We start from the raw sequence: 15,984 nt of genomic DNA, 5'->3' as shown, positions 1-15,984 counted from the left end.
TTTTTACAGTTTGTTGTAATTTAAGGTAATTTGATGAAGTGAGCATTGAGTGAAGTCTGAACTGAGGTAAAAGATTAATTTCTTGTGAAAGTGTAAGGAAAGTGGGGTTGGGAGAGCTTTTTAAACGGCTAAGATAATGGTTTCCAATTACTGACACAGCGCTTTCCTAGTCTTTGCCTGATGTCCTGCCTGTTGAGGACAAAGCCTACTTACTAGTCTCCTGTGCAGATATGCCATTTCTCCCTCTTCTCTCCTTCTATATGGGTCCCTTCCTTTTCCAAGGCACCCTTTCCTCTTCCACGTTTATTTTTCTATTCTTGCCAGAACCCTGAAATCAGCAACTTTGTTCTTAATTTTAGTCTTAGCTATGGTTAGTTCATTTTTTTATAACCTACCCAAGTATTTGTTTTAAAAAGAGTTAATTGAGATCACCTGCAGCTGAAAGGCGGTTACAGCAACCATTCCCTGAGGTTTCTTGAGAAAGAGGGAGGTGAGAATAGGCATTGTCTTGCTTAATGTCACATTTCACATTTTTCTCAGGTAATTAGAATGTGAAGACTCTAGTTTTGGGAGTAGGAGCAGCAGAGTCCAATTTCTGCTTGAAATTAATGAGGCAGGATGGTTGGTGATGTAAAGCAGAAGTTCTAAGGACCTGGTATTTGTAGGAAGCATGAGAATAGAGTAAATGTAGGCCAGAATCTTTGTTTTTATCTAGGAAGAAAGGAGTTCATGTATCCTCAAGTAGTCAAGATAAATGCGAACTCTGTAATTCATTTTAAAATCTTGTTTAGTACTAATTGTAGCATGTGGGTTTTTTAACTGTCTCTCTTGGAAGAATTACATTATTTTCAGACATTATCCATGTTTGTCTCCGAAACACAAATCCAAAAGTTGAAGCCAAGTACTCCTGATGTTTTCTGGTTCCTAGATCAGTGTTTTAAACTAGTTTTTTTTTTTTTTAAACATCTTTATTGGAGTATAGTTACTTTACAAGGGTGTGTTAGTTTCTGCTTTATAACAAAGTGAATCAGCTATACATATACATATATCCCCATATATCCTCCCTCTTGCGTCTCCCTCCCACCCTCCCTATAAACTAGTTTTTAATAATAAAACATTTAAAAAATATTTTAAAAAACCACACACACAAAAATAAAAGTCAGATGTCTTAAAAGTAAGTTACTAATTTATTTGCATATATAAAATGTTGAATAAATGTCAATTTAGAAATATTGCTTATTGGTACCCAGATTTTCTGATAACAGTTTTATTCACACAGGCACCTTAGACTTTGGTGACTTGGTAATTGCTAGAACCACTTTTTAAGTCATTAGACAGTTTTTGTTTTGTTTTGTTTTGTTTCGTTTTTGCCGTACGCGGGCCTTTCACTGCTGTGGCCTCTCCTGTCGCGGAGCACAGGCTCCGGACGCGCAGGCTCAGCGGCCATGGCTTACGGGCCCAGCCGCTCCGCGGCATGTGGGATCTTCCCGGAGCGGGGCACGAACCCGTGTCCCCTGCATCGTCAGGCGGACCCTCAACCGCTGTGCCACCAGGGAAGCCCATCTCTCACTTTTTTTTTTAGTGGAGAATTCAGAACAATTTCTGACATCATACCATTTAACTTGTTTTATATACTACATATTTCCTGCAAACTGGTGGATCTAAAAGCTTGCTTAGATTTAGCAACTCTTCCTTGGTGGTGCTGTGTACTTTCTGTTGCATCGCATGTTAAAATTGATTAGAGATTTCAGATGGTGTCATCCTGATCCTTCCAGTATAAAGTTCCCCATCAACATTTCATGTAATACTTTCAGCAGCTTTGATGATCTTGCCTAGATCCATTATTTCATTAGGGGTTGCAAAATGCTGTCTTTCTATCATTCTGTTACATTTATTAACCGAGGTTATTTCATAAGGAAGAATTCTCCCTGCATCAGCTAATTGTTTACTCTGAAATGAAGGTGATACAGTAAATGTAAGATGAATGCTTGAGTCTTTACCTTCATTTACCACTTTTCAGAATAAACTTTAGCAATATTCAGAGAGGTTTTTCATTTTCAATTATCATTTTGAACTCATGAATTTTAGCATAGTTGATGTGTTGCAGTCTTTTTATTCTTTTTGATGTTCAGATACTTTCATCTTTGGCCAGTGGGAGCATCTTCAAGTTGGTTTGTGTCCTTTTTGTTTGTTTGTTTTTTTAAAATTTTATTTATTTTTGGCTGTGTTGGGTCTTCGTTGCTGCATGCGGGCTTTCTCTAGTTGCGGCGAGCGGGGGCTACTCTTCGTTGCTGTGCGTGGACTTCTCATTGTGGTGGCTTCTCTTGTTACAGAGCATGGACTCTAGGTGCGCGGGCTTCAGTAGTTGCAGCACGTGGGCTCAGTAGCTGTGGCTCGCAGGCTCTAGAACACAGGCTCAGTAGTTGTGGCACATGGGCTCAGTTGCTTCACAGCATGTGGGATCTTCCCAGAACAGGGCTCGAACCCGTGTCCCCTGCATTGGCAGGCGGGTTCTTAACCACTGCGTCACAAGGGAAGTCCCTGGTTTGTGTCCTTTTGATGCCACTCCAGTAGTCTTTGATAACTTCATTACTCTCTGATGTAACAAGATAGTCCAGATTCATCCTTTACATTTCCTGTTCCAAACCTGGAACCAGTCATTCCAAGCACTCCTGATTTCCTTTTATTCAGAAGTGATAGTTAGAAGCTATCCACTGGGAACGAAAGTGCTCATTGTTCTACTGGGTTATCATTGCTTTTTGTCTTTCTTAATGGACAGAGTTCGGAATGTAAAGATTTTAGAAAGATAAATCATTAATTCATATGACTATTTCCATTGAAAATTTAAGATTAGGGTTTTTATGTAAGCTTCTGTTTTATTTTTGGATCTCTTTACTATCACATTGAAAATCTGGATTCTTAACACTATTAATCACTTTTTTATTCTATACAAACTATAAATACGTAGACATAAGTGAACACTCATAAAGGAATGTAAATGAAAATCTCTACAATTATTATTAACAGTAATTCTATTGAATATAATAAAAGATTTTTCTGTGTGGTTCCTTTTTTGCCCTTGGCTGGTTTTCTGTGTGGTTATGCCACCAATTTAATATGCATTTAGGATCATTTGTGGTTGTTGCAAAGGATTTTGTTTTGTTTTTTAAGAGATTTGTAAAAATTGTTTAGTTTTGCTTTTTAATTATGTGAAATATTTACCTGGTTCCAAAGTCAAAACTTTTAAACAAGATATATTCATTGAGGTCTAGTTTTCTACCTCTGCCCTCTCTTCCTATCTTTTTCTCCCTAATAGATAATCATTTTTCACTAGTTTCTGTTTTAGTTTGTTGTTCCATTTTTTTTCTCCTCAAAAATATTAGGGCTTCCCTGGTGGCACAGTGGTTAAGAATCCGCCTGCCAGTGCAGGGGACATGGGTTCAAGCCCTGGTCTGGGAAGATCCCACATGCTGCGGAGCAACTTAGCCCGTGCGCCACAACTACTGAGCCTGCGTGCCACAACTACTGAGCCTGTGTGCCACAACTACTGAGCCTGTGTGCCACAACTACTGAAGCCCGCGCACCAAGAGCCGAGCTCCGCAACAAGTGAAGCCACTGCAATGAGAAGCACATGCACCATAACGAAGAGTAGCGCCCGCTTGCCGCAACTAGAGAAAGCCCGCGCGTAGCAACAAAGACCCAACACAGACAAAAGTAAAATAAATAAAATATATTTATTTAAAAAAATTATCAAATATATGTGTGTGTGTGTGTGTGTGTGTGTATATATATATACATATGCACACACATACATACATCCTCCCCTTATCTTACTCAAAATATAGCTCTTTCTTTCACTTAACGATGTATACAGTCGTTAGAGTATAGAGATATAATAGAGGAATAAAAGTTTATATATGATGAGATATAAAGGATATATAGGCTTTCATCCCTCTATTCATTCTTTTTCACTCCTCTTTTATTTTTTCCACAGGTCCACAGTACTCCATTGTATAGTTATACCCTAATTTGTTCTAGTCCCCTATCGATGCACAGTTTGCAGACTTTTACTATTATGAATAGCATTGCAGTGAATAACTTTTTGTATATGTCATTTAATAGTTTTTGCCATTGTGTCTTTGGGATAGAATTCTAGGAGGGAATTGTTGAGTCAAAGATAAAAGAATATGTTATTTTAAAAATATGGCCAGATTTCTCTGAGAGGATCGTAACCGTTTTGGGTCCATCAGCAGTGTGTGAAAGTGCCTATTTTCCCAAAGCCTTTCCAGCAGAATTAGTTGTCAGATTTTAATTTTTGGCCCATCTGAGAGGCAAGAAATAGTATGTCAGTACATTTTTAATTTGTATTTTTTATGACTAATGTTTGTGTGTCTTTTCATGTATTTAAAGGTCATTTGCATTTCTTGTGATCAATCTATTCATTTCATTTGCCTGTTTTTCTGTCAGAATGTTGGTCTTCATTCTTGCATTCATTTTTAGAAGTTTTTTTTATATATTAGAGGTATACATCCTATATAACACATTTTCCTCAAATTGGTCATTAGTTTTTTTTTTTTGTTTTTTTTTTTTTTGCTGTACGCGGGCCTCTCACGGTTGTGGCCTCTCCCGTTGCAAAGCACAGGCTCCGGACGCGCAGGCTCAGCGGCCATGGCTCACGGGCCCAGCCGCTCCGCGGCATGTGGGATCTTCCTGGACCGGGGCACGAACCCGTGTCCCCTGCATCGGCAGGCGGACTCTTAACCACTGCGCCACCAGGGAAGCCCGGTCATTAGTTTTTTGACTCTGCAATACTTCTTTACCTTGCCAAAATTTTTTTGAATTAGTCACATTTATTGACCTTTACTGTTTCTGGGTTTTTGAATCATAATTAGGAAAGTTTTTCCCACTCCAAGTTTAAAAGGAAACTAACCCATTTCCCCGCTAGCCCTTGTATTGTTTACCTTTTTTTTTTTTAAACGTATAAAGCACAGATCTATTTGATGTTTGTCCTCATGTACAGTGTGAAGAATGGATCCTTTTTGTCTCATGTGGCTATCCAGTTATCCCAAACAAATCATTAAAAACTTTCCTATTGACTTGAGTTGCCACCCTTGTCATATGTTAAATTTCCATAAGTATTTGGATCTATTTATGGAGCTTTCATACTGTTCCATTAGTTGGTCTGCCTGTCCACTCACTAGAAGCACACTGTTTTAATTATAGACTCTTTCATGTTTTCCTGGTTATTCTTGCCTGTTTATTCTTCCAAGTGAACTTATAATCAACTTTTTATCTGAGGATGGTGCTAGTGGGGAGACACATGATGATATTTTTATTGGGATTGTATTTGTAGGCTAAATTAGGGTGATCTGACATCTTTGGGATTTTGAGTATTCCTCTTCCAGCGTATGGAATGTCTTTTCATTTACTGAAATCTAGTTTTGTATCTTTTTTTTAAAAATAAATTTATTTTATTTATTTATTTATTTTTGGCTGTCTTGGGTCTTCATTGCTGTGCACGGGCTTTCTCTAGTTGCAGCGAACGGGGGCCACTCTTCGTTGCAGTGTGTGGGCTTCTCATTGCAGTGGCTTCTCTTGTGGAGCATGGGCTCTAGGCGCACAGGCTTCAGTAGTTGTGGCACGTGGGCTCAGTAGTTGTGGCTCATGGGCTCTACAGCACAGGCTCAGTAGTTGTGGCGCACGGGCTTAGTTGCTCCACGGCATGTGGGATCTTCCCGGACCAGGGATTGAACCCGTGTCCTCTGCATTGGCAGGCGGATTCTCAACCACTGTGCCACCAGGGAAGCCCCCTAGTTTTGTATCTTGCAGGGAATGTTTTACAGGTGTGTTTTTTTTTTTTAACAGCTTCATTGAGGTATAATTTACCTACCATAAAATTCATCCATTTTAAGTTTACAATTCAGTGATTTTTAGTAAATTCAGAGCTGTGCAGCCATTACTGCAGTACAGTTTCAGAACATTTCCATTAATCCCCAAAGATCCTGGATCCCTGTTTGTTTATAGTTAATCCCTGTCCTGCCCTCACTTCCGCATACAGCCTCTAATCTGTTGCTGTCTGTATAGACTCGCTTTTTCTGGACATTTCATATAAATGAAATCATACAATATGTGGTCTTTTGTGTCTGGCTTCTTTCACTTAGCATAGTGTTTTTGAGGTTCATCCATGTCGTAGCAGATATCAGTACTTAGTTTCATTTCATTTCATTTCATTTTAATTTAATTCTATTCTGTTCTACTTATTTTATTATTTAGTTCCTTTATAATATTCCATTGCATGGATTTGTTTACCATTAGTCAGGTGATAGACATTTAATTGTTTTTAGTATTTGACCATTGTGAATAATGCTGTTTTGAACCTTTGCGTACAGATTCTTTGTATATGTATATGTTTTCGTTTCTGTTGGATAGATACCCAACAGAAGAGTCCCAAAGAAGAGTCAAAGCTGTTAAAACTTCAGTAACTTTTGTGACTGCAAAAGACAGGCGCAGTAGCGTAACAGGAAGATTTGATAGTAATTAGCACCAACTTGTTGAGTAGTTACGGCGTGGTGATATACTTCATGTAAAGAGCCTGAGTTTAGAATTGAAATTAGGTGTTAATTCCAAGTGTTGCTCATGTTTGCTTGACAAGTCGTTTAAACTTTCTAAGTTTCAGTTTCTTCATGGAGCTAGACATGCAGAATATTATACATGGGACAAAGTATGTGCTCACATATTGCAAGCTATTCTTGTTATTGGCATCATACCAGACTTAAGGCACAGGGGGACCAGAATAATCAGTGATTTTGGGGGGTTCTTGAAGACCTCTGTCAGAGAAACCATTGTTTTTGTTACCATTGTTACACTACCCAGGTTATTACATTTTATTTTTCTCATGATGTATTAATACATTATTGACAGGGGGATTGTTGCCGAAACTACATCTCCAGTCAAAAATATGTTAAAAAGTACAAGCAAAATAAGTACAAGCAAAATAAGTAATGTTAAAAGAAATAGCTAAATCATCTGCAGTCCCATCACTCTTAGCTGCACTCAAGTCTGTCATCCTTTAATATTTCTACATGCAAATGACATGAAAATGAAATTGGCCCAATAAGAAGTGACCTATTGTCTTGATTTTTTAAAAGCTGTATTAAGGTTAACTTCATAATTTTAGGAATATTTCCTTTAAATTGTGTTTTAAATAATAGTCATTCTAAAGATGCCCAAATCTTGCCTAATTGTGATTATTATTTAGTTACATAATTTTTATGTATTATGTTCAAGTTATGCTTATAAAGATTCTTTTTAGAAAAATGTTTAAGCAATAAGAGTAACAGTGCCTAAATGAGTTATTTATATAACTTTTAGTTATACAATCTCTGTGTTCATAAAAAATTATATAAATTGAATTTTAATGCATTAGCAAAGCTAGCTTTGTATCATTTGTCATTGGAACTTCAAAATGTTACATTTATATTTGACTTTGCATAACTGTGTAAAAGGTGTTTAATAATGTTAGGTGATTTTTTTTTTTAACAGGCTTGTAAAGAAATTTCATGTATACATATATGGAGAAAAATCACTAATAAAGCTGATATATAGATGTAGCTTTTCTCCATGTAAAGTGGTAATGTCCAGTTGGTGGGTTAAAATAAGAGAGGTTTTTTTTTAAAAAAAAAATCCACGGTCTTTTATTTTTATATATAATGCTTTTAGTTTTAAATATATGATTGCCTGTGTACGCTTACCTTAAGCTGCATCGTGTATGTGATTACGAAGAATTAGAAATGTAATTTGGAAATTGAATCGATAATATTATTTTAAATAGCCACTGAGTGCTGCTATTTTGTTTTTCTCTGCCTATATTTATGCTGTTAAAAATACATTTGACCTGAACATGTGTATGTGTGTAATCTTTAGAACTTAGAAACTACTTTAAAAAATTTGCACATAATTTTTAAATCTTAATTTTTTTCTATTTAATGGATAGAGCAATTTGTAAGTATTCCAAAATAGAAATATTACGGAATTTTTTTTTTTTTTTTTTTTTTTTTTTTTTGCGGTACGCGGGCCTTTCACTGTTGTGACCTCTCCCGTTGCGGAGCACAGGCTCCGGACGCGCAGGCTCAGCGGCCATGGCTTACGGGCCCAGCCGCTCCGCGGCACGTGGGATCCTCCCGGATCAGGGCACGAACCCGTGTCTCCTGCACCGGCAGGCGGACCCTCAACCACTGCGCCACCAGGGAAGCCCTGGAATATTTTTAAAATAACTATTTCTCCAATCAGATCATCTTTTATTGCCTCTGTGATTTACCAGTGCCTTCCTTGTTATCCTCTTTGGAGTATCAGAGAGCATGTTATAGATCTTTGTCATGGGCTTGTAACCTCCTCCAGATAGTGGCCAACTTTTGAAGTAGTGCAGATATTTGATGATGTAGAGGTATATTAGAGATGAAATTCCAGGTTGTCTAGGAATGGTGCCTCGGGTGAAGGAATGTAGACTGTGTAAATTCCACAGTGAGAAGAAAGTTGAGCCATTTGTTGTCATTGTGCTAAGCAAGAGTTCTGTAAGAGTTGGATAAAAATGAATATATGGTATCAATGGAATGCCACCGTACTAGTAGAAAATGTAATGAAGAAAGGGAGCATGTTTACAAGAGCAGCAAAGAAAATAAAGAGTGTAAGAATAATCTCAATAGGAGTATATTTAGCTTCTTTGAAGAAAATTATGTAGCTTTATAGAGAGTTACAATTATAATCAAACCAAACCCTCACTTTTTCTACAGGTTTATAAATATGATATTGGACAGATATGTTCTTGGATGAAATTATGTATATTATAGAGATATCAGGGCTTTGTTAGTGATGCTTAATGCCAATCCAGTCCAAATCTCAAGAATTTTTCTCTCCCCTTGATTTTATAATCCTGAAGAATAATTAGAAAAACCTGAATCTACTAAGTATCAAAATAGAATTATTCCAGTCTTTTCAACAAATAGTGTTGGGACAGTTATGGATCTACATGCTAAAAAGGTGAATTTAGACCTTTATATCATGTCAGACACAGAAATTAACCAAATGGATCACAGACTTAAATGTAAGAGCTAAATTATATAACTTCTAGAAGAAACATACAAATTCTTAGTCACCTTTGGTTATGCAGAGATTTCTTTAAAAGCTCACCAAAAACATGATCCATTAAAGAAATAGCTGATTTGGGCTTCATCAAAATGAAAGACTTTTATGTTTCATAAGACACCATTAAGAAAATGAAAAGAATATATACTACTATATATACTACTATACATGCAGTAGAACAGCTATAATAAAAAAGAGATGGTAACAGTGGCGAAGATGTAGAGAAAATGGAGCCCCATTTTCCTGGTGGGAATGTAAAACTGAACAGTCACTTAGGAAAACAATTTGGCACTTCATTAAAATGCTAAACATAAATTTACCATAGTATTTAGAAATTACATTCCTAAGTATTTACCGAAGAAAAATGAAACATGTATGCCTGAAGTACGTGTATTTATTTGTAATAGCCAAAAGTGAGAAAAATTCAGATGTCCATCAACAGAAGAATGGATGAACAAACTGTGATGTATTCATATGATAGGATACTGCCCAGCAGTAAAAAAGAATGAACTATTGATACACACAACATGAATGAATCGCAAAATAAGTACACTCAGTGAAATAAGCCAGATATGAAAGGATATGTAATGTATTACTCCATTTATATTGAGCTCTTGAAAATACAGATCAATCCATAATGACAGAAAGCATGTTAGTTGTTGTAGGGATGTAGGGATGGGGTTAGAGGGACAATGATTGACTGAAATAGGGCATGTGGGATCTTTTTAGGGTGTTGGAAATGTTCTAAAACTGGATTGAGATGATGTCTGTGCTCCATAAACACACTAAAATCAGTGAAATGTACACTTAAAGTGGGTGAAATTTTAAGCTCTCAATATTCTTATTATGGGAAAATTCTTCTCGCAAGATATTACTTGTAAACTGTTGTCTGATCTTTACATTGACAGGTGATAGCAATGAAGAGAGAAGAATGTTTAAAAAAAGACATTTTAGCCCTAGATTTGTGGAAAATATAGCAAGAGAAGAAATGGAGCATAACTTTTCTTTTTTGTTGTTGTTTAACCATCTTGACCATTTTAAAGTATGCAGTTCAGTAGTTTTAAGAATATTCACGTTGTTGTGAAACAGATCTCCAGAACTTTTTCTTCTTGCAATCTGAAACTCCATACGCATTAAACAACTCCCTTTTCCTTCCGCCTCACAGCTCTGGTAACCACCATTCCACTTTCTCTAGGACTTTGACTACTTTAGATGCCTCACATAAGTGAAATCATACAGTGTTATTTTGTGACTGGGTTATTTCACTGAGCAGGGCCAGATTCTATTTATAATCTTATCTAATGCCATAAGTAACAATTAGTTCTAGGTGATGTAAATATTAAGGAAACACATTGCACCAAATATAGTATGTACCATCTTCTAGATGAGTGAGCACTTTCCGAACTTGGAATACTTTAGAAAAGAACACGTACAAAAAAATTACAGATTTTGTAGCACAAAACTGAAAAGCTACTGTGTTTTTCTTAAAAGAATACCATATTACATAAATTAAAAAACCTTGAAGAAAACTTACAGAGAGTGTGGTGTCTTCATTTTAGATATCAAAGGGTTGATATCTTATAGAATGTGAATATCTTACATAAGATCTTAAATCAGTACTTTTAGATATTACAGTATTAATATCTTTATATAAGATTATACAAATTCTTCTGGAAACTACTAAAAGTTTGTAAAGAACAAACAAAAATCATAAGCGGAAACAAATGTGCAAATTAAGAGAGTAAGTACTGTTTTCACTTTGCATAGTGAGCTCTGGTTTTAAAAACTTTGATTTGACAGATGAATTTTACTTTTGTAATGAATTTCAGTCTTCAAAGTCAAAATAAAAATTTTGTCTTTAAGTTAGCTGACAGGCATATGCTCTTTATTTTTTTAATTGAAGTATAGTTGATTTACAACGTTGTGTTAATTTCTGCAAAGTGATTCAGTTATATATATATATATATACATTCTTTTTTGTATTCAGTTAAACATATATATACAAAGTGATTCAGTTATACACATATATATATATATATATACATCCTTTTTTTTATTTTTTGTATTCTCTTCCATTGTGGTTTATCATAGGATACTGAATATGGTTCCTTGTGCTGTGTAGTAGGACCTTGTTGTTTATCCCATATGCCCTTTAAATGTTTTTTCTTTTTGTTTCCAGGAAATATTGATGAAGATGTTGTGGTGATAGAAGCTTCCTCCACTCCCCAGATCACTGCCAATGAAGAAATTAATGTTACCTCAACTGACAGTGAAGTGGAGATAGTAACAGTTGGGGAAAGCTATCGGTAAGATTTTAATTCCTGGTTGTATATTTGAAGTTTTAGATGTAAATGTTTAGACCCATTTGTGCTGCAGATATTTGCATTTTTTTACTTTTTTTTTCTTTACCTAGTTTTAGTGTGTGTATACCAACCAGATTAGTGGTTGTCAAACCAGACTGTGTTAGACTCATCTGGGAAGATGATAAAATATATATTGTTGCCTGTATCATAGCCCAGACCAGCTGAACCAGAATCTTAGGAATCAGTATTTTTTTAAGCACCCCAAGTATACAGTGAGTGTTGAGTCATTGCTCTAGATAAACATCAGTTTTACTTGGTGTTTTATAAAATTGAATTTGTTTTATGATTCAGAAAGTTCACAAACTCCTCTGAAATTTAGATGTGAATAGTACATAAGTATTGGGAATGATATTGGCATCTCATTAATACCAGTGATGTTTATGCTATTATGGTAGGACAACTTAGTATAAAACATAGTTTTTGGATTTTTTTGTCCTTCACTCAGTAATTTTATATAAGCCCTGTAGTAAAAAATGAATGATATATCCTCATTTGTTTTGATAAATAACTGGAAATGACATTGCCCTTTTGAGAATCACTTTGACAGAAAAAAAAAGAGAGAGAGAGAGACCCTAACACAATTCATTTTGTGCTTTAGATGATTACAAATACTGGTAAAGGAAGCAGTGAAGTACTCCTCTCTTTCGTCTGATACACCAAACTGTGGATGAATCTTAATTTTTGTGTTGGAATGAATTTAGAAATGCATTTGCTTATTGTATTTTAATTTGTTACTGATTTAAGAAAAAAGCATTCTTATTTTGGAAGCATGTTACAATCATACCTAGAATGTGCTTCTTTACTTGCCACTTTCCCATTGGAGTACTACTTCTAATGGCATGGAAGAGAGCACTCTATAATATATCCCTGTTTAAGTTTTAAATGATTTTCCCAGACTCTGAGGAAAATTGATACTCCACAGTACGTGCCACAGTTATTCTGTGACTGTCCATAGTGGTTGGTACAACGCTGACTCAGTTTTTATGAGCTATAACAATTGTTGAAACTAAGGACCTGTTTTTTCGTGGAACTGGAGAGCTTTCTTTTCATGTAGACGCTTAAATGTTCAAGCAGATGCGTTTACATAGTGATAGACAGTGCTCTTGAAAAAGACACACAGTGCTCATTAGCCATATTTATTTTCCTTATGGTTACCTAGAATATTAACTTTGTCACTTTAGCTGGCTCTTGGCCCTTCCTGTTCAAGAGAGAATGTATCTGTGTTTCAGATCCCTTTGTGTCAAGATTTGACAGTTGCCACTAATTATAGGGGCGACTAAGGCCTCTGTGAAACTGTTCCTCATACATCAAGTTTTTTGCTGGTACTTTACTCAGCATTATATTTGGAGTTAGGACATCCTGTGAAGTTTTCACAGAAGTGCTGCATAGTGGACGTGGAAGTTTCTGCAGCTGTTAACAGCTTCTAAGAAATAATAGACTACTTAGTCTCTCATCAAATACTCTTGGTTTCTCAAGAATTTTAAATGGTGATCATTCTTATCTAAAACCATTTCCGCTTGAAATATTTGTTTACCTTCATGCCTTAATCTATACAATTCTTGCTGGAATGCACGGTCTTTTTTTTAAAACTCTGTCTCAGGATTTAACCTCTGTACTCCTGTTACTTGAAAACTTAATTTTAGAATTTGAACTTCTTTCTAAACTTTTAGGCTCTGTAATTGCTGAGGCCATTGTCAGCTCAGTTTGAACTTCGGAGTTCTCTTCTGAGTGGTCAAGCTTATACGATGACTGCATGTTAGTGCATCTGGCTCACTCTTTCCATACATAGTGACAATAAGCTTATAGGCAGTTTTACATTCAGTTTGGGCAGGAGAAAAAACCAACTTCGTAAGCCCCATCTTTCTAAAACATATTTATCTTTTTCTCCTTGAAGCCTGAGGACTGCATATTCTACATACTATCCCTCTGTACCCTTAGTCCAGATCATTACAGTGAATCCTTTAAGAATTTTTTAAAATAAAATATATGCTGTAAGTAATTTAGTACAATACACATAATTAAAAGATGATAAAAGCATTCGGCGTTGAGGGTTTGTGATTATATGCCTTTAAAGCCTAAAGCAGCTCAAACGATGATGTTTCTTATAGTAAACTAGCTACAACTATCCGTACCTCTCCTGATGGCAAGAACTCTCTCCGGTGCTTTGAATCTCTTTTAGACAGTCCCAGAAACTTAGCTTGGTTTGGGACTCCCAAAGCCATGCTTTGCAGATCCAATCTAAACTAAACATAGAAGATCATGTAAATGTTAAATGTTTAGGGTGTTGATATTTTTGTTATTATACCTATGGTGAATAATTTTAGGTATTAACATAAAATGTAAATAATTGATTATAACCCAGGTGAATATTCAAAGTAAACATAGAAAAGGGAGCAGCATTCTTGAAACAGAATCCTGTATTTTACACCAGTGATTGGTCTAACATATCATTTTTCATTTTCTGAGGTCAGTTGATTGGTGAACATTTGTTGAACATTTAATTCAGCAGATGTTTATTGAGTGCTAGACATTATGCTAGTCAGAATTTTAAATTCTATTATGATTATTCTTCTGGAGAATTCTTTTTATTTTAATTTATTTTATTTATTTATTTTTGGCTGCGTTGGGTCTTCATTGCTGTACACGGGCTTTCTCTAGTTGCGGCGAGTGGGGGCTACTCTTCATTGCGGTGCACAGGCTTCTCATTGCGGGCTTCAGTAGTTGTGGTGCATGGGCTTCAGTAGTTGTGGCGCACGGGCTTAGTTGCTCTTTGGCATGTGGGATCTTCCCAGACCAGGGCTTGAACCCTTGTCCCCTGCATTGGCAGGCAGATACTTAACCACTGCGCCACCAGGGAAGCCCCTCTGGAGAATTCTTGAATGAAGGATTTCACAACTTAGTTTGTAAGAAAGGCTTATGATTTCTTAGGTAACTAAAAATTTTGTTATTTAAGGTCTCGTTCAACCCTTGGACACAATAGATCTCACTGGAGCCAAGGTTCAAGTTCTCATACAAGTCGGCCACAGGAGCCACGGAACCGCAGTAGGATTTCTACTGTTATACAGCCCTTGAGGCAGAATGCGGCAGAAGTTGTGGACCTTACTGTTGATGAAGATGGTAAGTTGGAGTACTAGCAGTGTAGAATTATGAATAAGATTTGCTAAAATGAAGTATCTTTTTTTTTTTTTTTAAATGAAGTATCTTAATATGCTAGAAACTTCTATTGCTGCTTAATGGTAATATATATTAAATTACAGGGAAGTTGCCAGGTATCCTAATGTTATTTTTCAATTAATATAATAACCTCAGTTTGTAAGTTGTGTCTAAAAATTCTCTCTGATTATTACTTCATTGCTTGGTAGTTATTTTCTTAGAAAAAAATTATTTTTACAAGAGGTAGTTTGATCTATCCTCAGACTTATGTGTTATTGATACTTTCATTTATAATATTGTTATCATACTTTAACTTTGCTATGAAAAATAGAAACAGCACTTTAAAAATACAGAACAGGAAAGCAATATAACTGAGTTTAAATGGTTAATACTGGTTATTTGAAATGTTCAGTTTTCTTTTAAAAGTTGTGTTATCCTTCAGTGTAATAATATGGTTACCTTATGTGCTGCTCAGCTTTAGTGTTTTGTTTTGGCTTACAGCTGCACCCAAGGAACTGAGGAAATAAAGCTAGAGTTGGAAAACAGAGGTTAGGGAAAGTGGTAGCAAGTATGAATATATGAAGACATATGTGAATTTTCCCTCATAGTGACAATGGTCTTCAGATAGTAATAGTTACATCTTAGAAGGAAATGGTCAATCATAATTTCCTTAAGGAGACAGTAAGCCATATATGAATTTGTTAATTTTGGCAGTTAACTATAAATTGGAAAAGATACATTAGCTAGGTAGGAAGAGTTAGGGGCCTTGTGCAATCAGCTCTCATATCGGCTGTTTGCAGTTTGGATGATCATAACTTTCAGAGTAGCAGTACTTTGGAATTAAGATGTTTATTAAGGGCTAATTTATTCCCATTGTCTACATTTCATTTAACAATGTCTTGGTTTTTATTTTTTTTATGATTTTTTTTTTTGCGGTATGCGGGCCTCTCACTGTTGTGGCCTCTCCCGTTGCGGAGCACAGGCTCCAGACACGCAGGCTTAGCGGCCCTGGCTCAACGGGCCCAGCCGCTCTGCGGCATGTGGGATCTTTCCGGACCAGGGCACGAACCCGCGTCCCCTGCATCGGCAGACGGACTCTCAACCACTGCGCCACCAGGGAAGCCCTCGGTTTTTATTTTGAAGCACCATAAATTATCTGTAAGGCAGTGGTTAATACAATAGGGATTAATTAAAGATTACTCAATTAAATATTAATGGCTCTTTTGGAAACTTTTTGTGTGTTGTCCCATGTGACACCTGCCATCCAGTAAAGTAACAAAAGGTGACAGAGTAGCCTTTTAACCCACTAGAATTTAGTTCAAACAGA

The 15,984-nt window shown here is 36.1% G+C and overlaps 1 protein-coding gene across 10 annotated transcripts in view; it reads left to right on the top strand.

The window, feature by feature from the left end:
- RNF111 (ring finger protein 111) overlaps nucleotides 1–15,984 on the top strand; it is a 111,195-nt gene that overhangs the window by 65,234 nt on the left and 29,977 nt on the right. For all 10 annotated transcript variants that reach the window (XM_070044913.1, XM_070044912.1, XM_070044915.1 and 7 more), the window contains 2 exons: nucleotides 11,321–11,447; nucleotides 14,458–14,621. In XM_070044913.1, coding sequence (XP_069901014.1) covers nucleotides 11,321–11,447; nucleotides 14,458–14,621 — 291 coding nt within the window. The remainder of the gene's footprint in view (nucleotides 1–11,320; nucleotides 11,448–14,457; nucleotides 14,622–15,984) is intronic.

Source organism: Globicephala melas, chromosome 2 (assembly GCF_963455315.2).
Source record: "Globicephala melas chromosome 2, mGloMel1.2, whole genome shotgun sequence".
NCBI lineage: Eukaryota > Metazoa > Chordata > Mammalia > Artiodactyla > Delphinidae > Globicephala > Globicephala melas.
The sequence above is the reverse complement of the archived record's forward strand: the minus strand, read 5'-3'. Positions and strand labels throughout refer to the sequence as shown.